General features: G+C 32.7%; 2 protein-coding genes across 4 annotated transcripts; one reads left to right on the top strand and one right to left on the bottom strand.

The window, feature by feature from the left end:
* Nucleotides 1-6,571: 6,571 nt before the first annotated feature.
* LOC144558266 (uncharacterized) lies at nucleotides 6,572-9,964 on the top strand. 3 transcript variants are annotated; one of them, XM_078307072.1, is made up of 8 exons: nucleotides 6,572-6,863; nucleotides 6,946-6,967; nucleotides 7,648-7,704; nucleotides 7,805-7,886; nucleotides 8,654-8,749; nucleotides 8,841-8,965; nucleotides 9,228-9,246; nucleotides 9,438-9,964. In XM_078307072.1, exons 1-8 carry the CDS (start codon nucleotides 6,764-6,766, stop codon nucleotides 9,687-9,689), a joined length of 753 nt encoding a protein of 250 aa, XP_078163198.1. In that variant the 5' UTR covers nucleotides 6,572-6,763; the 3' UTR covers nucleotides 9,690-9,964. The 3 variants fall into 3 exon arrangements, with proteins under 3 accessions (XP_078163198.1, XP_078163199.1, XP_078163200.1); XM_078307073.1 differs by having other exon boundaries at nucleotides 9,228-9,329; nucleotides 9,438-9,657; XM_078307074.1 differs by lacking the exon at nucleotides 9,228-9,246.
* A 3,292-nt stretch (nucleotides 9,965-13,256) lies between these two features.
* On the bottom strand, nucleotides 13,257-15,401 carry LOC144558360 (scarecrow-like protein 21). Its single transcript, XM_078307193.1, has one exon. It carries the CDS (start codon nucleotides 15,384-15,386, stop codon nucleotides 13,482-13,484), a length of 1,905 nt encoding a protein of 634 aa, XP_078163319.1. The 5' UTR covers nucleotides 15,387-15,401; the 3' UTR covers nucleotides 13,257-13,481.
* Nucleotides 15,402-23,754: the final 8,353 nt, after the last annotated feature.

Consider the following 23,754-nt stretch of genomic DNA (forward strand, 5'->3'; position numbering starts at 1 on the left):
TCAGGTCATGAGATTGAAATTTAGATGAGGATTCTTTATGGACATTATTTTTTATTTTTTTTGGAAAACTAGACCTCCCATATATTTTTTTTGAGATAATCAACAAGAGTCTAGCCCTCGTTTTTTCATTAACCATAATCGGTTACAAAGTTTTTTAGTAGAAACCCGGTTTGAAAAAAGAAAAAAACAGTAGAAAAATTAAGGAAAATAGACAAAATAAAAAAAAAAAAGAAGATGAAGGATCTGAATGTAAAAGTTATATGCCCAGTCTATAAGTTGTGGTTCTCCCAATTCTTCATTTCTGCTTTGAGACTCATTGTTGTGCTTTGTTCCTTCTTTGAAGATTCGATTGCATCATTCCCTCCATATTACAAAATGTGAAATAAGCATTAGCTCCCTTATTTTCCTCTCAATACCAGTCTTTTAAATGTTGGCCTTGTCTTGTTCCCGTACCAGTGGACATTCACTGAACAAGTGTCTGACTGATTTGTCTTGCTGTCTACACATGTAGCACATTCCCATTATGTTGAAATCTCTTGCTCTTAGATTGTCTGCGGTTAGTATTCTATTGTTTATGAGTAACCATCCAAAGACCTTCATCCATGGTGGCGCTCGGAGCTTCCAAGTTATGTGTTTGTCAGAGCTTATCCCGGGGTTGTTTTCCATTGTGTAATATGCAGCCTTGACAGTGAAAATACCAGTACTATTCATTTTCCACTGTCCACCATCTCTTCACATACCAGCCACTCCCTGCTGACCTGATACTCGTATGCGCCTTTCTTTTTCCTGTACCAGCTGTTGTAACTGTTGCAAAGCCCGTACTGACAGTACCGGTCTGAACATGTCTGCACTGTTTTCATATGGCAAGAATTCCTGTAATGTAGCCTGTTTGTATTCTGTGAAGGTGTATAAGGTTTCGAATCTGCCCAATCCGGATCCCATAATTTTATTGTCCCACCTCGGCCTTCTATTCTCAATATGAAAGAGTTGCAAAATGATCATACCAGTTTGAGATTTTTCCTAAAGAATATGAATTTTCAGCTCCTCCTTGTTGTGTGCCATAGAGTATTTGGAACAGTCCCTTTTATAATTTGTCCTTGTCTGATTGCCATTGCCAATACCACTTCGCGAGCAACGCTTGGTTGAACGTTTTGAGGTTAATTACACCTAGACCCAACCTAAAACATTTATTGATGTATCATTCATAGCAGAATCTCTTTCCAGAATCTCTCTCTAGCTTCTTATTGATGTATCATTCATAGCAGGCCCAACCTCCAACATTGGATTGGAACCACCTCTTGCTCCTCTGTTGCTGTACCTACTGGCAAATGTCCTGCTAAATCGTTAACATCAAATGGTAATTAACATTAGACTAAGCTTAAATTATGTATCATCTCCCTTGTTTTTCCATCCCAAATGACGGTAACACTTGTTAATTACAGCTCAAAAGACATTGGTTCAGACTTCAGATTCTACTTTTTATGAAAACCATTTTTTGTTTGCGATCAAAGAAAATATTAATGATTCCATCATTCCATGTTAATCAGGCAAAACTGGTCAGAATGACTTATAACTTCTTCTTCTTCTTCTTTATTTTTGTGTGATGAAAAGTTCAATCCGTAAGTTTTTCAGGATTCCAATTTAACGTGTCTCCCACATGCATTAGCAATATCTTAATTAATTGTACACAGCCATAATTTTTTATACTTGATATATAAACAGATCGTAATCTTAATGTCCAATTTCAAAATAAGAAATTAATTTTGACGATTGTTAAGATTGACATTAAATTTCCACTCATAATATAATAAATATATTATATTAACAACATTATTATTTGACAACTATAACAACGGGACTAAATATTATTAAATTTTTGTGTGCAAGTTTGTGATGTAAACGCATTTATTTTTTGCAACTTGGTAGTCTCTATCAAGCATTTCAAAAATAAAAATAAAATTATATATGTATATATATATATATAGAGAGAGAGAGAGAGAGAGAGTCCGGCTAAATTGCTGCTGGCAGCAGTTCTGCCCAAGTGCTGCCGGGGTTATATTTAGCCGTGTGATGTCCAAACAACAAATCCAAACTGTTAGATGTTTAATCTATATTATAATCTACTTGGAGACCAAATTTTATATTTTTTGGAATTTTTTTACTATTTATTAAGCTGGTTTGAAAACCGCTGATTTCAATGCTACAGAAATTTATTGAAATCAGCAGTTTTCAAACCAGCTTAATAAATAGTAAAAAAATTCAAAAAAATGTAAAATTTGGTCTCCAAGTAGATTATAATATAGATTAAACATCTAACGGTTTGGATTTGTTGTTTGGACATCACACGGCTAAATATAGCCCCGGCAGCACTGCTGCCAGCAGCAATTTAGCCGGACTCTCTCTCTCTATATATATATATAGAGGTTGGCTAAGATCAAAGTGGCAGTTCCTGAGCTTTGGTGCTACCAATTCGTTTTTTAATTTTTAAAGTTCAAAACGTCGATCCGAACCGTTCAAGGTGTTCTCCATATTAAATTGTGCTTGGAGACCAAATTTTACATTTTTCTGAATTTTTTTACTATTTATTAAGCCACTTTGAAAACAGCTGATCCAACGGTGGCTTCTGATTTTACTGTTTTGTTAAGCCACCGTTGGATCAGCGATTTTCAAAGTGGCTTAATAAATAGTAAAAAATTTCAGAAAAATGTAAAATTTGGTCTCCAAGCACAATTTAATATGGAGAACAACTTGAACGGTTCGGATCGACGTTTTGAACTTTAAAAATTAAAAAACGAATTGGTAGCACCAAAGCTCAGGAACTACCACTTTGATCTTAGCCAACCTCTGTATATATATATATATTATGAAATTAAAATTGAACCACTTGAGTATGCACTTTGATTAAAATTATTGAGTTATAGATCCATATATAGTCAATAATTTCACTTAAAACGACCATAACCACTTTTGACCTGATTAATCCAATCTGAAAATGATATATCCAACCAATTATTTTGACCTGGTTAATCCGATCTGAAAATGATAGATTTAGATTTTTTTTTTTATTCAGGTTTGGATTAGATTATAATTTATTTGTCAAATATATTTGGTTCTGGATTTCAGAAATATACCGATTAAATTCCGATCCTATTGCATAATGCAATTAAATTTGTATATTATAAAAAAAAATTAAAGAGCTCTAATTATGTTTTTGAAATAACATAATTTTGAAAATGAATTATACATGTGCATTGTTGAATTTGTTTATCCTTTATATAACATAAAAAAATGTTTTCTTATGGTTATGTTAATAATGCTCTTTTTATTGATGATATTCTCATGTTAGTTAATTAAATATTGTGTTGAATTATATATAATAAATTTCTATAAATGTTGTTATTTTTTATATTTGTTCACGTATGCTATTTTTGTTCGGTTGTATATCTTTGATATTTTTAATCATTAAAAATAGTTATTTATGCTGTAAAATCCGCATAACCCGATCTCCTATAAAAAAGAAGTACGAGTTCAATGAATTTTATTTAGGGTAATTATAATTTTCTCCACATATTTACACAATTATACAGTACATTATTAAATTCTTTAATTATATTTTACTTATTTGACAGTGTCTCATTTAAATTTTCTTATAATCATTCAAAAAAATTAATAAGAGTGAAAAATCTACATAACAAACATAAATACTGTTGAGATGTAAATAAGAATTACAAAATATGAGTAGAACTAGGGTGTTCTTAAGCTCACTAAGGTGTTTGATGAGCTTAACTCCAAAATATATTATATCCGTTTCAAACGACAAATTTAAACCGTTGAAATCCATCTACTTCACGAGTGATGAATTTACATGTAAAGTTTTCAAGTTTTCAAACTAATTTTGTATAAAGTCAAATGGTCAAAAAATATTCAAAAAATGAATGCACTAAAATTAATTTATAAATCTTCTAATTTTGCCCGCTTGACTTTATACAAAAATAATTCGAAAACTTGAAATATTTGCATGTAAATTCATCACTTGTGAAGTAGATGGATTTCAACGGTTTAAATTTGTCGTTTGAAACGGATATAATATATTTTGGAGTTAAGCTCATCAAACACCTTAGTGAGCTTAAGAACACCCTAGTTTTACTCAAATATAAGATACAAAAAAAAAAAATTCTCTCTATATTTTAACACACACAAAAAAATTATATTGTCAAGATATATACTTCTCTGTTTGGTTATAATATAAGACATTATTAAGATGAAAATGACAATTATCTCTGATATCAATGGTGTTCAATTAGTAGATGGAAATGGGAATATATATTAGTGTTTGATTCTTGCATTTAGAACATATTCGTTTTTGTAAATTTGAATCGCAATACATTAAATTAATACATATATGCTAACTAGTAATAAAAATAAAAATAATTCCTTGAAATATGATTATTATAATGAGTCTTTTTAAAAAAAAATAACAAACCTATAATCTTATATATAATCTTCGACCTAACTAGTTTCTATTTATAAATTTATTCTTTTGTAACTTCATCAATATGAGTTGGTCAGAGATACTAGTGGTAACCAGTATAATCGTCTAAATAATTTCATCATGGTACATATTAGTATAAATACTTAAAGAACATGTATTCGATATATATTATCTAATTGAAAAAAAAAATGTTGCACGTCTAAAAAAGAATTGTTGTTTGAATTGTATATTCTTTAAAATATTTTATGCACTTATTAAAAATCTAATGAAAGATAAGGAGGTGTCAAACTTGATGAGAGTAAATAAAAGGTAGAGATTGAGAGGGGGGGGGGGGGATGAGCTAGAGCCACGCAAAAGCATTTTGTTAATTTTTTTAAAGGAGTATTTGTTTGCAAATTTTAGAAGGTAGGGTAATTTATAAAATTTCTTCTCTAGAAGCTCAATGTCATGAGTCTGCATCTTCTGTATTAACTCAAATTATTAATCCGATTCCATTGGTAGTGAAGACCGTATCATCGATATGAATCTATCCATTTATCGAAAAAAATAATAAATCTTATTTCAAACAAATTATTATTTTAATTTTAAAAAATACAAAAAAAAAAAATGATAAACGACCTCGGGCGTAAGTCGCCTTTGACCGAATTAAAAAAAAATAAAAAATTCCAGACTCCAACTTCCCCAGGTCAGCAATTCCCTGTTAATATTTTTCATTACGGAAGTTCCGAGAGTCATGGCGCGCACATGTTTTGGTTTTCGTTTCAGATTGGGTCGATACAACTTTTTTTAGTTGCCACCAGCTATTAATAACAAAAGAAAGAAAGAAAAAAACAATGAAAACCAGATATAAACCAGAATGTTTTCTTCTCCAATCAAAAGGGATTCGGCTATTTTCCATTACTGGTTTTATAAGATCGCCCTGGAGCATATATAAATCAGAATTGTAAACAACGGTATGTGATTGTCGGACGTACAGGGTACCGTTAAGCGGTTAATTAGGAATAATCGACTATAATCGGAAATAATCAGTCGATTAGTCAGAAAAATCTACGACGTTTTGATCACCGCCAACGACTAATCGGCTGATTAATCGGCCTGAATGACCATTTTTGACAACATTGATATAAATAACTTTCAAAATTTTAGCTAAACATCAACACTCAGCGGACGAGTTTACGGTTAAGTTAATTATAGGACACTTAATTATTCTATATTTTTTAAATTTTAATTATGTATATGAAAATTTAATCCAAATTTAATCTTATTGTTGTTATAGAGATTTGAGTTTAAATTATACTTACATATTATACATTTTACTTTTCAATCCCCTCTCTCGTACCCTTTCAATCTAAATTTTCTAGTTCGGTTTTTGCAAAATAAATTTGTTTGTGTGTTGAAGTTAATATAATCAGAAATGTGATATAATTCTCAGAATAAAAAAAAACTATAATCGAGAAGGAGACTCAATATATTCTTACAAATTTTCAAATTGAATTTGGTCCTTGTATGGTCCTGAGTAGTTAAATTTGCAAAGTATTATTAAAAAAAAAAAAACATGACTCTTTTATAATATATAATATTTGTATTGATCAATATGTACAATTTAGTTATAAAAATGTTTGAAACTGAAGATGAATATAATCCGAGTCTAAATGTGAAATGTGCTCGCATATAACATGACTCCGCGTTTGAATTATGCTTATTTTTGTTGGATTTGGATCAACACAAAAACAAAAAAAATCCTTCATATTTTAATGGATCTGAATTCGGATTTAATAGAATCCGATCCGTTCACAGATATGAACAGTTCATGGGATAAGCATTACTGGAGAGAAGCGGCGACGGTTGCTGTTCTTTTGTTGGCATCTCTAAGGTAACAAAATATTTCTGTTTATATGTGGACCGTCCGATCAGAATCCGGACCAATCCACTCAGAGGTGTAATACAAGTGATTTCTTTAATATTCGTGCTGATTCTAATCGGATGGTCCGTATCTAAACTGAAATATTATGTTACCTCTGTCACCAGCGCCTAGTGATCTAATCAAAGCACTTCTCTTCTGGAAAACCAAAATAAAAAGCAAATTAATTAATTGATTGAAACATCTCTCCTCTGAGTCCTCTCTGAGGAAAAACTTTCCCTCAGTCGTCGTTGACTGCGCGTGCCGCGTGATATAAGTTACGAATTTTTTTTTTGGGCTTAAACCCGTCCAAAACAAATCTCTTTCCCCCTACTTCCGATTGTCGATCGAAGCGAATCGGCGAAAAAGCAATGGCGTCTCAGGAGTCCCTCGATAAGATGCAGCTCCGACAGAACTACCGTAACTTGTGGCACACGGACCTCTTGAGCACGATCCAGGCCGACTTCCCTTGTATGGTTCTTTTTCAATCAAGAAATTATTTCTTTCTACTTATCTGATGTTTCTGATCGGACTTGTTAATTTTTCTTTGCAGTTTGCTGTCTGTCGCTTTGGTGGTAAGTCTGATCTATTTTTTATTCCTTTTTTTTCTTCTTCTTCTTTTAATTTGTTCCTGTAATTAGCTGATTTAAGCAATGCAGTACTACTCGCTTTTCATTAGAATATGAAAGGGAGTTTTTAATGTCTGCTTCCAAGCGAATTATTGAAGTAATTGTTAATTTGTTTAGGATCTGAAATTAGTATGTTGATTTTTGAATTAATCAGCGTCTTGATCAAATTAATTTGCTTGCATGATTTTGAAACAACTTATGTATAACCCATTAGTGCATTTTGCATATGTTGTTGAACTCAATTGGATCAATAAACCCTACCAGTGACAGCAATGAGTTATTTAGGGTTGGTATGTTACCTGGTTTGTATTACACGTGTTAAGACAGTTTGTTTCATGATGATATTCTACCTCTTGTATTATTTCACAAATTAATTGATGACACCCTCAGGAGTATAATGCATACACTAATTTGATTGTAGTTCTTGTATATATTTAGGGGAAAACATAATATATTTGTAGAATAATACTTAGATATCAGCAAATTTAGATCTCCTTGGATATTGTTATTATGTTTATAAACGGTTATTCTTATCCCTTAGTTGATTCTGTAAATTTTAGTTCTCATAAATAGTAATTGCTCACCATCATGTAAAATTCACTAAAATATTTATGTGTTCCTTTCAGTGGGCCATGTGTATCCTACATGCTCCGGAAAAGAGCTCTTTACAATGATATGTCAAGGTAAAATAGATTAAATTAATATTCACCACTGATTGCCACTTTTCTGTTTATGATTTTTTAACTAAAGTTAGTCAAGTTAATTCATCTTTTCTCTGAACAGGTATACATGTTGTGCTGGCTATCTCCCCTGCAGTGGAAGGTGTGGCGAAAGTAAATGCCCTGAGTTTTGCCTTGCTACTGAGGTAAATTTACCAGTTCATCCCATGTTCTAAAAATCGATTGAGGCGATTCTCAAATTTCTTTGTTTTATTAATCATTGGCTTATTAGCATTTGGATTGCACATGAATTATATTAAGGTACAAGTGATCCAGTGAAAAGACATCTGTGTGATTCTAAAAATTACAAAATGAAAAGGTTATAGATCAGTGGAGAGCTAACTCTAGTTTTGTAACAAAATTGGAAAGGAACCATTTTAAAATTAACTCTTGTTCAATAAATTGTGGTCAGCCAGGCATGCCGGAACAAGTAATGGTATTAGTGAAGTAAACTAACCCCAGTAAATAAGCCAAAAGACTTATGGGGTCTATTTTTTGAAAGATCAAGGACCAATTTGGTTCTTTTAGAAATTTTAAGGAACAATTACCTGCATTGTCCCTTTTTTTAGATAATAACCCGTAATTTTGATAATTTATGTGTTTCTACAGGTGGATTGTTTTGAATTGTAGATGCAACATTTAATAATTACTCATTTCCCCCCTTTTACATTTAGCTATACCCCTTTTACATTTATGGCATTGTTCTATCCAATTTCAACTCCCTTCTAATCTTAGATCTCAAATAGAACCCATTTTAATATAGCTAATCTTGAGTAAAAGTTGCCACATAAAAGTAAAAGGGGCTTCAATTTTTCTAGTTTTGTGTTGATATAAAAGTCGAACCATTGTTGCTATCTTGCTGTACTTAGTAGATTAAATAAAATAAATGATTAATTGCACTTGGTAATTTCAGGTATTTTGTTGCTTTGGGAATTCGGTTGCCTCGACCCGTTTCCTACTGCAAGATGAGTTCAACATCCAGACTACCAAGTGTGATAATTGCATTATTGTAATGTCTCTGTTCAATCTGCTGTATGTATTAGAATGCTCTATTTTTATATTTTCACCTCTAAAACTGTTCCCTGCCTCTGTTACTACAGGGATTTATGTTCTTTCTCCAACAACTTGCATGTATTTGCTCTATTATTGCCTGTTTAGTTGGGAGTGAAGAACTCTCGGAACTCTCTCAGATTCTCAACTGCCTTTCTGACTTTGTCTACTGGACGTGAGTTAATTTCCATAATTATCTATTAAGTACTTTTTCCTAACATTTTACATGTATGACCTTGTGTTCTTGTTTGAGTTCTACCCATGGAAACTTTTAGTGAATTTTTTTTCCTTGTATTAGATCAATGTGAATTAAAAAGAACGAGATAAGCTAATTACATACTTTCAAAGATTCCTTTACGTGGATCTACAAAGTTGTTTTTACTTGCTCTTGTGTTTTTGTACCAGAGGCTAAATATCTGTCTGAATTTTTTTTGCAGGGTCTGCGCATGCATGCAGGTATGGAAATTTCTTTTTATTTTCCTATTAAGTGTAGTTGGTTAATTTGTCCATGTCCTTGATCAATCCCAACTCTGGAAAGAGTCAAGAAAATAAGACCAGCTACTTTTCTTAAAAAAATAAAATAAAAATAAGACCAGCTACTGAATAACCAATTAAAGCAAGTTGACAACTATCTGCTTTAACTGCAGACACAACACAAAGTAGAGCTGGACAAAAGGGATGGGAAATTTGGTCCTCCTGGTGTGATGGCCGTGCCGCCAATGCAACAGATGTCTCGCATAGACCAACCCATCCCACCACCGGCATATGGCGCACCGCCACCAGCATATGGCCAGCCTTATGGCTACCCGCCACCACAGGCACAAGCTCCAGGCTATCCGCCACCAGGGTACCCGGCCCAACCTCAGGCTTACCCACCTCCTGGTTACTACCCCAAGTAGAATTGATCAGTAATAGTTTGAAGTGAACTCTTGAATGGTCGAGACAGATATTTATGCATTCATTTGATCCTTTTTTGTTTTGCATGGGGTGCTTCCTGAGGTTATGCTGTGGTTCTTCTAACGTGAGTGGGTTATGATATATAGGCTACAAATGCTTGTGTCCATTTTCTGAGTTCATTTACTTGTATTATTGACTGGTTAATTCTGTGGATGTCGTTGCCATGTAGGCAATTTAGTTAAATTTGTGATATGCATGTATTCTTAATGTGCTTCCATATGGTCTTGAGTTGATTCACACTATTGTTCTCATGTCTTATCCCATATGGTGTCAAGTTGAGAAATCATGTGATGTACCTGCTACAACCCAGCCACTAATCGTTAGAATTCGTATCACTAAGGTAACACAATATTTCTGTTTAGATCTGGACCATCCGATCAGAATCTGCAGGAATATTAAAGGGGCGTGTGCATTTTTCATCATGCTGGATTGGTTCGGATTCTGATTGGACGGTCCAGATCAGAAATATTATGTTACCTCAGAGAATATGGACTCAAATCTTAATTGCAGTTCAGATGTCAACTTTAACCAGGATAAGCATTCTGTGTTGTGCAAGAATTATGTGGTTGATGAGATCATGGACTTTTATGCAGTTTATGTTCAGATGAATATTTTTTTTACAAAAGGTTGATGTATTTTCTTTTTCCCCAAGGGTTAAAATAACACACAATAAATTTGCCAAAATGAGTGAACGAGCTAAATTTATTATTTGTCTATTTGAGGATATAGAAGAAAAATATACAGGTAAGAGGGAGACCATGTAGTTCCCCGAATCTGTATCCTCTTCAGTATTGCAAAGGATGACCCTCGTTTTACAGTTTGAGATTAAACTTTAACTGGTTTGATATTCGGGCCACAATAGGAGACAGTATTTTGGGTTTGAGATTCGTGCCAAGTTAAACAGAACAGTTCAGATATAGTAATTGTAAAAGATTTCCTTATCAGGTATTGGAGAGGATGTGAATTCGTAGTCCCCCCTCTAGCTACTTTTCAGAAACCGCTGTACTACCAGCAAAATTAAATTAATTATTACGTGCAGGTCACCATGCTTTGAATGGTTAATCTTGTACCTAGCAATTGTCTTTATCTTCTCCATAGTCCATACCGCTATATTCAGAAGCCAGCTTAGAAAAGATGACTTTAGTGCATTTAAGCGCCATTAGCCGTGTTCAGAGATCTCTCTGATTTTGGCAGAACGAGTTGTACTGTTTTACAAATGTTTGGTTTTTGGTAGTGCAAATGAGTCTTGCAGGACTGCATGAGCTAGTTCATTTTGGCTCTAGTTTTATTTGAATATTGGTCAAATTTTGAGTTGAATTTAGAGTTGGGGTTGACTCAAATTGAGGTGAGCTTGCACTGTGCACAAGCTACGAGCTCTGGTTATTTATTTCAATTGAACAAGTGTAATAATTTAATTACTTCTGTAATTTAAATAATCAATGTCAGGTGGATCTTAATTATAAAAATAAATTATAATTATGCATTTACAATCCAATAAGTTGTTCTTTTTACTGGATTATTATTAGATATTTCATATATACGTCAATAAATAGCAAGTTATATTTAGATGATTTGGATTGGGTCAGTCAATAAATAACAAGTAAAACAAATTTAATCTAGTAAGTAGATTTTTAGCTAGCTTCGAGTCGAGCAAATGAACCATAAATTGTGATCTAAATCGTGTAGTCCATGTTGCTATTTTTAGTAACGTAATTGTTAATGAGTATATTTATTAGTGTAATTCTCGAATTGTGCCTTAATGAGAGAATAACAGAACAATAAACCCAAATATTAATATTGGAACTTGGAGAATATCGGCTATTCCATCTCAATGGGCCATAAATAGAGAATATTGCCTTATTGGCCATAAATATTATCCAAAAACTGACATCCAGACATCAAAATTAGACATTCCCAGCAGAAATATTTATTGGATATTTATCGCATTTAAGACTAGAAATCATACAAGTTGTGAAGTTGAGGTGAGCATGTGCATGTGGCTGCTTTTATTTTTGTGGGGGCATACAATCATACATAAGTAACAAAGACTGGATATATCCCATCTCCTGTGGTGCTGACGTGACATTCGGATCAAATTTGATTCAATTGCTTGCATTAGGTTTCTACGCTTCTAGAACACATTGCTTATGACATCTTCCATATACAACTATACTTTGAGAACGACTTATTTGGGAAGCACCGGTCGAACCTTTTTTTTTTAATAAAAAGAATTGGGTTTTATTGAAAGGAGTTTAAAGAAAGAGATAAATAATACAAAATCGGCATTGTTAACCACGAAATGTTGGATGATTAGAAATTTAGAATAGAAATGATGAAAGCACACGCAAAAGTTTTAAATTTAATATATTGTGCATATGATCTTACCAACTTAGAAGGATCCATTCACCGTTTGCGTGCATTACATATAAAGTGTTGTGGATATTTAGTGGCAATTTAATGTCTGGACCAAGAATCTACAATGGATCGTTTGGGAATAAATACGCTTTATAATTATAACTACCATCTGCTATAATGACCAACTTAACTTCATATTTATAGTGTGATGACTGAAAGATGTTTCATTTGTGATTGGTTACAGCAATATAATAATGATATTGTTTATAGATTATACTTGTACAGTTGCTAATATTAAATTAAATTTCCTGCAATGAAAGCATTGTTTCTAAAGTATGAAAACAAAACCCATAGTTATATTGATCGTTACATATCAAGTACCACAGAAAGTCGGAATATTCTATTCTAGGTCAAATTTGAAAAAGAATCAAATAAATTAAGACGAAATCAATTATCAATTATCAATGGCAGCCTCCTACCTAGTCACTTACAAATAACAACTACTGTAAACCAGGTCATGCAATACGCGCTCGCTTGTAACACAAAATATAAAACATTTAAAGAAAAGTAATAACAATTTAAAATTCGCCTCACGAGACCGGACCCTTTCTAACTTCATTCTTTACGGAATTAGATTCAGGGGCGTATCTACTGTAGCAGGGGGGGGGGGCAACCACCTCTCTCCCCCCTCTCTTCTAGATTTCGAGTTTTAGTAGTGATATATTGGTATCGATCGATTTCGCTTCTTTTTAAAAAAAAAATTTGCCCTCCTCTGAATATTTGATTTGTAATTTGGATTAAATTTAGTGTTAAAATTAAAATAAATTTCTTGAATATGATTTGATAATATTAATTATAAGTTATAAGTCAGGGTATTGAAAAATATAAATCAAAACATTATTTTTTTATTGAGTATCCAATTAGTTAATGGATTTAAATTTGATAAGCTATTTAAACCCGATTCGATATTTTTTTTTGCACCCGACAAAAATTCTGAGTACGCCACTACTTAAATTAACCACAAAACCAAATTCTCATCCCATTCTTTCTTTGCTCCAAATCCCCATTCACATCTCCATCACGCACCCCAATATCTACATGACACCTCATCTAGTCATCCCAGATCACAATTCAAAAAAATAAAAAACAAACAATTTGCAATATATTTCACTATTCATATCGTATATTTCCTTGTTAATAACAATACAAACAACAAGGTGATCGGCTTAAATGATAATTAAGTAATTGAGGAAAGCTATTGCTACCAGCGATCAATCAATCACCATGCCTGTAATTAATAAATTGTTAGAAAAGAAAGCAAATTTTGGATATGCTGGTAAAAGTTGGTGAGAACAATAAAAGAATGAAGTCGCGTCAGGCTAACGCCAGGCAGATGCCATTGTCAGAATCCGACCCGCCCACCCAAACCCGATACCTCCTGACTCCTCAACCATGAAGCCGGTATTGGGTCGAACTGAATTTAACCGAGTACAAAGATGATTAACAATGGCAGGTCCGAGAGGAACCGACACAAACCCAGCCATGCTCATACGGGATCGCCACTTGCCGAGCACCTCGCATCGCTCAACCCGCTCTGCACCTTCCCTGGACACCAAATTGACAACTTTATGTGCCAGGGCAGCCTCTACCCGGGCCCGCGCCATGCTATCCCGACCGAATGTCACCTCTAAAGAATCCATGATTGCTCCATAGTAATTATATGCCTCAGTGAAACGTGTGGTAAATGGTGTTGTATTGCCATTCATCTCCTGCTCAACAAGAGTAACCACATGGGGCCCGAGGGAGCGGACCCGACGCAGTAGTTCGTCACGAGGGTTTGCAGGTGTGACGCTCTCGTCTGGCACTCGCGATAGGGAAAATGCCAGGTTTACAGCCAATGTTTCCCCATGTTCACATCCTAGTAGTAAGCGGTCCAAATCCGTCACCCGACATGTCACCATGTTGAACCTAAAATCTACTGCTACACGATCTGCAACCTTCTTCAACCGCTCCCCGACTGATCTGGCATTGGTAGAGGCAGCTGGGGTGAAGGGGGATGTGGGATCCAATACAACAGTTATTTTGAAAACCACATTTCTTCGGCCTTCACCGAGGGCTTGTATGAGGCCAGCATGCTGAGATCCATTGCCAATGTCAAAGTCAATTAAATGAAGCCGGGACCCTCCAGTAACCCCAAGAATCGCAAGGTTAGCAGCTAGGAGCCCAAGCTTGAAGCAGGGAGACGTGTCATGCAACAGCTGTGTTGCGGCCCGTTGCTCCGGGCCGCACAGCTCAGCAATTGGATTCCTTGCATGTAATTGAGTCACCATTGAAGAGTTTATACGAGTAGCCAGCGAAGTAACCATCATCCCCGTTAGTCGCTGCTCTGTATCACCATTGGAGTTCACATTCCTTTTTAAGACGGCCATGTTGGCCAAAGCCATTTCAAGATTTCCTTCAGCAATGGCCGTGGCAGTGTCGGAGAGCAGTTTCCGGGGAGATGTTGCTGAAACTGGAGGTGAATATGAGGCAGAGGAGGAGGCGGTGGAGGAAGAGGAGTTAGAAGGGGAAGAGGAGAGAATTTGATTCTGAGCTATGCCTATCACAGGAAATTGTGGTACGAGTGGAGCCGGTGGAGACGGAGTTGATATCTCTAGAATTTTTTGCATGGTCTCCTCCCACTCAGAATTGGTAACCACCGAGCTGGATACGCTATGCTCGTCAACCTCATCGTCGTCACATAAGAGTTGCCTCTCAAGCTCCTGCAGCTGGTTTCGCACCGAGTCATTTACCGGTGCTGGAGAGGGAGTAGCAAAGGAAAACCCCACTGGATTCCTGCTCATATTCAAATTCAAATTTGAATTCATGCTCGTATTCATATTCAAATTCGAATTCATACTCATATTCCTATAAATATTCCTATTCATATTCATACTTGTGTTCAAAATAATTTCTCTTTGCTGTGGCCGCAACACGAAGCCGGGAAGTGAATTAAGAGAGGAGAAGGAAGAAACCGAAGTTAGGCTCCCCAGATCAGAGTTGGTGGAGAATACAGAGGGAGAAAGGAGAGGCGAGATAAGAGATGGTACCGGCGACTCCAGAAGTGTCTTCTGCCTCACCCCTCTGGAAAGCAGAGCTTGTTGTAGTAGTGTTTGTGGATTTTGCGTCTCCATATCTGTGAAACTTCTCTTTAACATCCCACCGGCGCCGATGATACTGCTGTCCGATAAGGATTGGAGAGGGGATCCCCAGAGTGGATCCTGCCATGGTGGCCCGGGCTCCATGTTTTGTTTAATTATAGAGAGGGAGAGAAGGAGAAGGAGAAGGAGAAGGAGAAGTAAGAATAGAAAAGAGAGAGGTTAAAAAGAGTAAAACAGAATCTAAGAAGAGGCCTCGTTGCAGAGACTTCTACTCATCTCTTGAAGCAGCTTTCTGCCATTCAATCCCATCAGTTGCCGAACCTCTCGTATTAAATATCCCATTCCTTGTTTTTATACCACCCTTTCAAATTTCTCTGCGCTTTTCCTTGAACCGGAGACGATTGGTCTTTATTTTGAATAGTAAAGCGTCATCCTGTACATTTGATAACGGAGAGGAAGCAAATCCGGTTTGCCTTGAATCCTTGATCGATCGTCTTTTCGTGCTTTATTGAATTTGAATGTGTTGCTTGCTGCTATAGTTAATGGACCAAGCGAAATCTAAGTTTAATCCGGTATCCTCCGCATTAACCGATTCAAAGTGAAATGCACGAATCCTTTAATATTCGTGTCAACACAGATCGGACGGTCGGGTTCAAGTTTTCAGGGGTCAAATTTTTACTGATGGCTTAGCTCATTATCTGGCAAATGTTGGTAGGGTCCACCGGTCCAGTAATTAGGTACACTTGTAATGCTTTTAATGCAACTTTGATCTGGAAATGAAAACGCCTACGGGCGTTTAAAATTGTCAAAAAAAAATAAAAATAAATAAATAAATAAATAATAATAATAATAATAATAATAATAACAGGTAAGCGAGCGTTGGGATGGTGTGAACTGTTAAGAAAAGGTCTTAAATATATATATTTATTTAAAGAAATGGCGTAGATGGCAAGAAGAGGTCGCTCGCACAGTCCATACTCCATACAATGATACATACACCGAATCACGCCTCGCGCAGTCGTGCTTCCTAGAAAACCGGTCATAGCCAGTAAAGGGCACCGACACCAGTCGGTGTGGTGGTTTTTCCGAATTTTTTATTAATAGAAATAAAATAAAATAAATATTTAAAAACAACATAACTTTTGAGTTTTTGCGAAAACTAAGTAGATCGGGTTCTGTAAACCCGTCCCACCGGACGGGTCCAATTGACCCGTCCCGGTTCCCTCTTAATCACTTAGCTTAATCAAATTCATTCGCGCAAAAAAAAAAAAAAAAAAAACCCAGACGGTACTACACAACCCGTCCCGGATCAAAAAAAAAAAAAAAAAAAAGAAAAGAAAAAGAAAATCCGGACGGGTTAAGTAACCCCGTCCAGAATTTCAAAGATTTTTATATTATATTATATTATATTATTATATTATATTATTATATTATATTATATTATATTATATTATATTATGATTTTATATAGATTATATTATTATATTAATATACTTATATATATATATATATATTATATTATTAATAGAACTAGTTTAGTTGTGTTTAAGTTCACCAAAGTGTTTGGTGAGCTTAACTCCAAAACTTATTAAATCGGTTTCAAATGACGAATCCAAACCGTTAGAACCTGCCTATCTTGCGAGTGATGCATCTACATGTGAAAATTTTAAACATTCGAATTAATTTAGTATAAAGTCAAGCGGTAAAAAAACGTTCAAAAAATAAATGCACTAAAATTAATCTTTACCGTTAGTGCATTTATTTTTTGAACATTTTTTTACCGCTTGATTTTATACTAAATTAATTGGAACGTTTAAAATTTTCACATGTAGATGCATCACTCGCAAGATAGGCAGGTCCTAACGGTTTGGATTCGTCATTTGAAACCGATTTAATAAGTTTTGGAGTTAAGCTCACCAAACACTTTGGTGAACTTAAACACAACTAAACTAGTTCTATTCATAATATAATATATATATATATATAAGTATATTAATATAATAATATAATATATATAAAATCATAATATAATATAATATAATAATATAATATAATAATATAATATAATATAATAATATAATATAATAATATAATATAATAATATAATAATATAATATAATATAATATAATATAATAATATAATATAATATAATAATATAATAATATAATATAATATAATATAATATAATAATATAATATAATATAATATAATAATATAATATAAAAATCTTTGAAATTCTGGACGGGGTTACTTAACCCGTCCGGATTTTCTCTTCTTCTTTTTTTTTTTTGATCCTGGACGGCGGACGGGCTTGCTTAACCCGTCCGACAATTTTTTTTTTTTTTGATCCGGGACGGGTTGTGTAGTACCGTCCGGGTTTTTTTTTTTTTTTTTCTTTTTTTGTGCGAATGAATTTGATTAAGCTGAGTGATTAAGGAGGGAACCGGGACGGGTCAATTGGACCCGTCCGGTGGGACGGGTTTACAGAACCCGATCTACTTAGTTTTCGCAAAAACTCAAAAGTTATGTTGTTTTTAAATATTTATTTTATTTTATTTCTATTAATAAAAAAACCGGGGTGGTTTTCCCCTGATTTCAAAATTTTGAAAGCCCTTTAGCCGCTTAGCGCAACCCAAGTCACAAGAAAACGCCTCGTTGTCGAACTCACTGCATTCTCGGACGATTTTACCCTTCTTTTGTGTTCACCTAGTACAAAATATCCAGGTGCTATTTGGTCAGTGACTCTAGTACTGTTTCATTTTCCATTTACTACTAGTACTAGAGTACTAGGTATAAAAAGAAGATTGCGTGTAGAATTGAGGTGGAATTAGTTAGTTAGAAACCGGAGAATCCATCCATCTACTGATAACTGATCTACCCACCACGCGCCGTCGTGTCAGAACACCGTTGGTCGGTGCTTGTTGGCCCACCAAGTAACTTTTGCTTATACTTTCTATGTGATTTACGTTAGCTTTTAATTTAGTCTCAAAGCTAATACTTTTTATATGAAAGATTGGATGTTAGAAATACGAAGAGATAAATTTTTTGTGAATATTAAATAATTTAATGACTTAACTTTCAACTTTGAATTAAAAGTTGTTGAGGCCCCCCTCTTCAAAGATGATCAATATTATGAAGAGAATCTTTAGGGGCCAAGCAAGTTGCCCACCTTACCTTAATTTTTTTTAAGAACATGTTTTTATTTTTATGTATTTTTGTAAAACTTATGAAAGTATACTTATTTTTATGTATTTTTTTAAGAACATATTAATTATTCTGACTCTACCTCTGACAACATAATACAAGATTTATATTACTTCTCCGATCCAACGAAAACAACTTCAAATAAATATATTGGAATTGAACAACAATAAATATAAACGGATTCGTCGTAAATAACGATCCAGATTTAGTTTCAGCCGGAACAAAAGAAATCTAAGTCCTATTGAAGATATTGAAGATATAGGAAATTTGTGTTTGAAATTCGTGCCAAATTAAAGAACAAACCGGATTTAGTAATTCTACCCTCAAATACTTGTACTTGTATTTGTATTTGAGGGGGTCCGGATTCAATATAAACAACAGCAAAAAGAATCTTAACCTCTTACAATATCCAAGACTTAGTAAACAAGGACTAAAATCTATGAGTATCCAACAAGATCACTTTTTTAGATACTGACAAATAAAATATTTGTAGCTATAGTAAACTAAATAAATCTTCAACATTTTTGATTCAATAAAAGCTCATTTGATCGAGTTTGAGGTGGAATTTGCCTCAATTTGTAGAGACTTAACATCGAATTCTAACTAATTCATTAAATCACTAATTTTAATTAGAAGCACTGGCTGTTTTCAGATAGTTGAAAGAATAGGAGAGTATTTGCGACGATAAAAGTGACTATCTGCGAGGGTATACCGTCATAAAAGTGATTTTTCTATTAGTAACGGTAGTATTCACGACGGTATTCCGACAGTATCGGTCACGAATACTCCTCCTGTGCATAGGCATGATTAATCCCATTCGAGTAGGAGCCGAGTCAGACATTCAAACTTTATGGGTCAAACACATGATAGAAGATTAATCATATAAATTTTTCATGTTAAGAATAAAAATCAATTGACTTTGTTTAAGATAAATAGATCCATCCTTGCATTCGAGTTATTTTTTTCAAATTTGCATTAGATTCACATAGGATCAGATAGGGATCTAAATTCGCACAGACACAATTAAAGCTCGTTCATGAGAAATTATTAAGAATGTAAGAAATCTCCAGAGAAATCTAATGAAAATGAAACAAAGAAATATTGTTGAAAAACGAAAAAAATGGAAAATCACACGGGACAGGGAGGGAGATATGTTCTTCCCTCCAAATCTTATAAAAAAATTATAACAAATTGCGAGCTTACTTTTAAGCTTGCATCATTACCTCTTTTTTTGTGCACTTTAAATTGAGACCTTCTAGATCTTATTTCTCAAATGGAGAGTTGTTTCGTGACTCTGATTTAGGGGTGTAAACGGATCGGATATTATCTGATTCCGTTCGGATCTAAATCCCAAAAATTATTTAAATTATCTGATCTGTATTCGTATTTGAGACTATCTGTATTCGTATTTGTATTTGAAAAATTATAACATATAAGGAAATGGTAATTTTTTTAACTATTTGTATCTGACTGATTACACTTCTAAACCACAACAAATATACTATGTGTTGTTAAATTGATTTATTAAATTGCATATTCATACTACCGAATTTTTTATTAATATCCAAATTTAATATTAAATTTCAAAAAATAACCGGATCAGTAACGTTTTTCGAAATCTACCCTTTCCAGAAACGGTAGCTACTTCCGGAAAAAAATTTTCCGGAAATAGGCTAAATCCGGAAAAAATTTATCCGGAAATAGGAAATTTTTTTTTTTTCTGGAAAAATTTTATCCGGAAATAGGATTTTTTTTTTTATAGGAAATTTTTTTTTCAGTTTTTATTTATAATTAATTTATTTTTTGTATTTAAGTATTACAAATATTTAATATAGTTTTTTAAAAAATAGATGGAATACTATATAATTTGATTTATTCGAAGGATTGCTACAAATAATCCGGATCAACATTTTTCATGCCGGATTTTTTACGGCCGTAAAAAAAATTAATATAATATAATATATGCATATGTATATGTATATATAATATAATATATGTATATATATGTATATATATGTATATACAATATAATATATGTATATATATGAAAATGAAGATATAAAATATGAGGTATGATGAGGTATAAAAAATATTATATATACATATATATACATATATTATATTATATATACATATATTATATTATATATACATATATATACATATATATACATATATATACATATATTATATTATATATACATATACATATGCATATATTATATTATATTATTTTTTTTTACGGCCGTAAAAAATCCGGCATTATAAATGTTGATCCGGATTATTTGTAACAGTCCTTCGAATAAATCAAATTATATAGTATTCCATCTATTTTTTAAAAAACTATATTAAATATTTGTAATACTTAAATACAAAAAATAAATAAATTATAAATAAAAACTGAAAAAAAAAAATTCCTATAAAAAAAATTTCCAAAAAAAAAAAAAAAAAAAAAAATCCTATTTCCGGATAAAATTTTTCCGGATTTAGCCTATTTCCGGAAAATTTTTTTCCGGAAATGGTAGATTTCGAAAAACGTTACTGATCCGGTTATTTTTTGAAATTTAATATTAAATTTGGATATTAATAAAAAATTCGGTTCATACTAATAATTTATTAAACTACATATACATATATATTTTGACGAACAATATAATACTATGACATGATTAGTGACTAATGTTTTGATAATATGATATATGTTTTGTAACCAACAAATTTATTATGAAAAATATTAGATCTAATTTACGAATGAAAAATTATATATAGATATCCGATATGTATCCGTAGAGTTTAATATTTGATCCATATTCGTATCGGAAACTATCTGTATTTATATATGTAACATAAAAATTATAATGGATAAGAATACAATTTGACCACTATTTGATTGGTATCCGACGGTTTACACCCCTACTGATTTCTAATTGCTTAACTATTGACATGTGGTTAAATTTGAAACCTAGCTTAAGTTTTGATGGGTGTGAAACTCTAGAATCGGGAAGAACAATCCTAAGGACACTAAATGTTAGCTATTTATTTATATTAGAGGTAAGTATTAATTAGGAGGAATTTTATCAACGCACCTAAAAAAAACTCGATATTAATTATGTATTTTTCTCTCCAAAATACATAATATCATCTTTACCCTTGTAAATTAGAAAAAGTTACAAATTTACTCAATTTATTGTCTTCCTTTTTCAAAATGCATTTTAAATTTATAAATTGATCTCATTTTACTTTTTTTCTTAAAAAATAAAAACATATAGTATGTATATGAAAAATATTCATTCTCTAGTTAGTTGGCTTTCGAGGATAAATGGATCATTTTTCTACCTATGAGATAGACATAGTAGCATCTAGAATACGCTTGTGTGTATACCACAAGTACAAAAGTAAAAATGTAATAATATAAGAGTGAGTCTATGATACTATGCATATTACGATTTGTTACCGTGCTACGGCTCTATATTAGAGTTTTCAAATCCTAATAGTAGATCCGAACCATTCATCTTGTTCTCCATATTAATATGTGTTTGGAGACCAAATTTTACATTTTTTTTAAAAATTTTACTATTTTTTTAGAATTATTGAAAATCACTGTTTTTAGATGGTCCAGAATTTTCAGATCAAGTGATTTTCTAAATATCTAAAAAAATAGTAAAATTTTAAAAAAAAAATGTAAAATTTGGTCTCCAAACACATATTAATATGGAGAACAAGATGAATGGTTCGGATTGACCGTTAGGATTTGAAAACTCGAATATAGAGCCGTAGCACGGTAACAACCCGTGATATGCATAGTACCATAGACTCACTCATAATATAAAATTTAGAGTGACAATTAAGTAATTTTATATTCCTGAGGGGTATATTTGAATATACAACGGGCACTTAATCCGGATCTTCATCCCTCAATGCAGAAATGTTCTTTCTATTCCTATATTATATGTATCACTCAGTTACAAAAAGTAAATTTATTTTTAGTTTTTCTCGAATAAATAGTAGCCGTTGGATGCTGTTGTGCACAAGAATTAATTATCGCACTTAAAAGTTAATTCTTGTTCTTGTTGTTAAATTAATTCTATGCTTAAATGTAATAATTTATAATATATAAATAATAGTTTTAGAGTTTTTTAAGCTATGTCAAATTATTTATAAGTTTATCTCCAAAGACCTTTCTAACTCCAACTTGCTCTTATTCATTAGCGCCAGCGGCATAAAATATATATATATATATAAATTTTTTAAGCTACCAAGTACTTCTTTGTTTAGGAGCTTATAATATAATTTTTTTAATGACAGCTTAAGCACGATGAGCATTGATTTTTCTATGTACCGAGTACTTAATTGCGTCTCTGTACTGCAATTGATCAAATTTGTTTTCCGAGTCAACCAATACAATTAGTTGTTCACTTGTTTTCCTAGTCAACATCTCTTATTTTGCCGAAATTTTTTTTAATACCATAATTGAAAAAAATAAATAAATCAAAACACTCTCGTTTTGAAGAATTCGAGTTTTACTCATACCGTAGAGTTAATCCGTGGCCCCATTTAATGAGAATTGCATAGTCAATTTGCGGCCCTAATTTGTTTTAAAAATATATATTAAAAAAAAAAATTAGCTTGAGATATGTAGATGTGAATTCATATAAATTGACATGACTCTGTGGCAACCATATCTGTTTTATAAGTTAACGCCTTCAATAAAATAATGTGGTATCTCGTTACCAAACAATTATTCTAAAGAAGTTAACCGGTTAAGTAAAAAAATTGTTTTTCTGTTAGCTTACCAAACAATTATCCTAAATAAAAAAGTTGATCGGTTAATGGAAAAAAAATAAATGAAATTGGGCCGCAGATTGAATTTGCGGACTCCAGTCAGGGGCCACAGACTGGCTGTGCGGTCCGGATATTTTTCGAATTTTTTCAAAACAGAGGTGATTTTTCTTTTTCTTTTTTAAACAATAGTATCTACAATTTATAAAATAAAATTCTAAACACGAAGCTACAAGTACACATTAATATTCTATAAAGAGGTTTAATTATATAAAAAGTTATATAAAATAAATTTCAATATACATAATTAAAATTCTAAAATCATAGAGACATAATCACCTCTATAATTAATTAGCTATAAATTTGTCACTGCTATTACAATTCCTACGTATATAATTAACTCGGCCATTTTTATTAATAACCCAAAAAAAAAAGTTTTTTACAAAAATAACCTCAAAATCTAATTTTTTTCAAATATAACCAAACCGCCAGGGTTGCTGGCGGTCCACTTCTATAGCGGACCGCCAC

This window comes from Carex rostrata, chromosome 8, assembly GCF_964058835.1.
Source record: "Carex rostrata chromosome 8, lpCarRost1.2, whole genome shotgun sequence".
NCBI classification, from domain to species: domain Eukaryota; kingdom Viridiplantae; phylum Streptophyta; class Magnoliopsida; order Poales; family Cyperaceae; genus Carex; species Carex rostrata.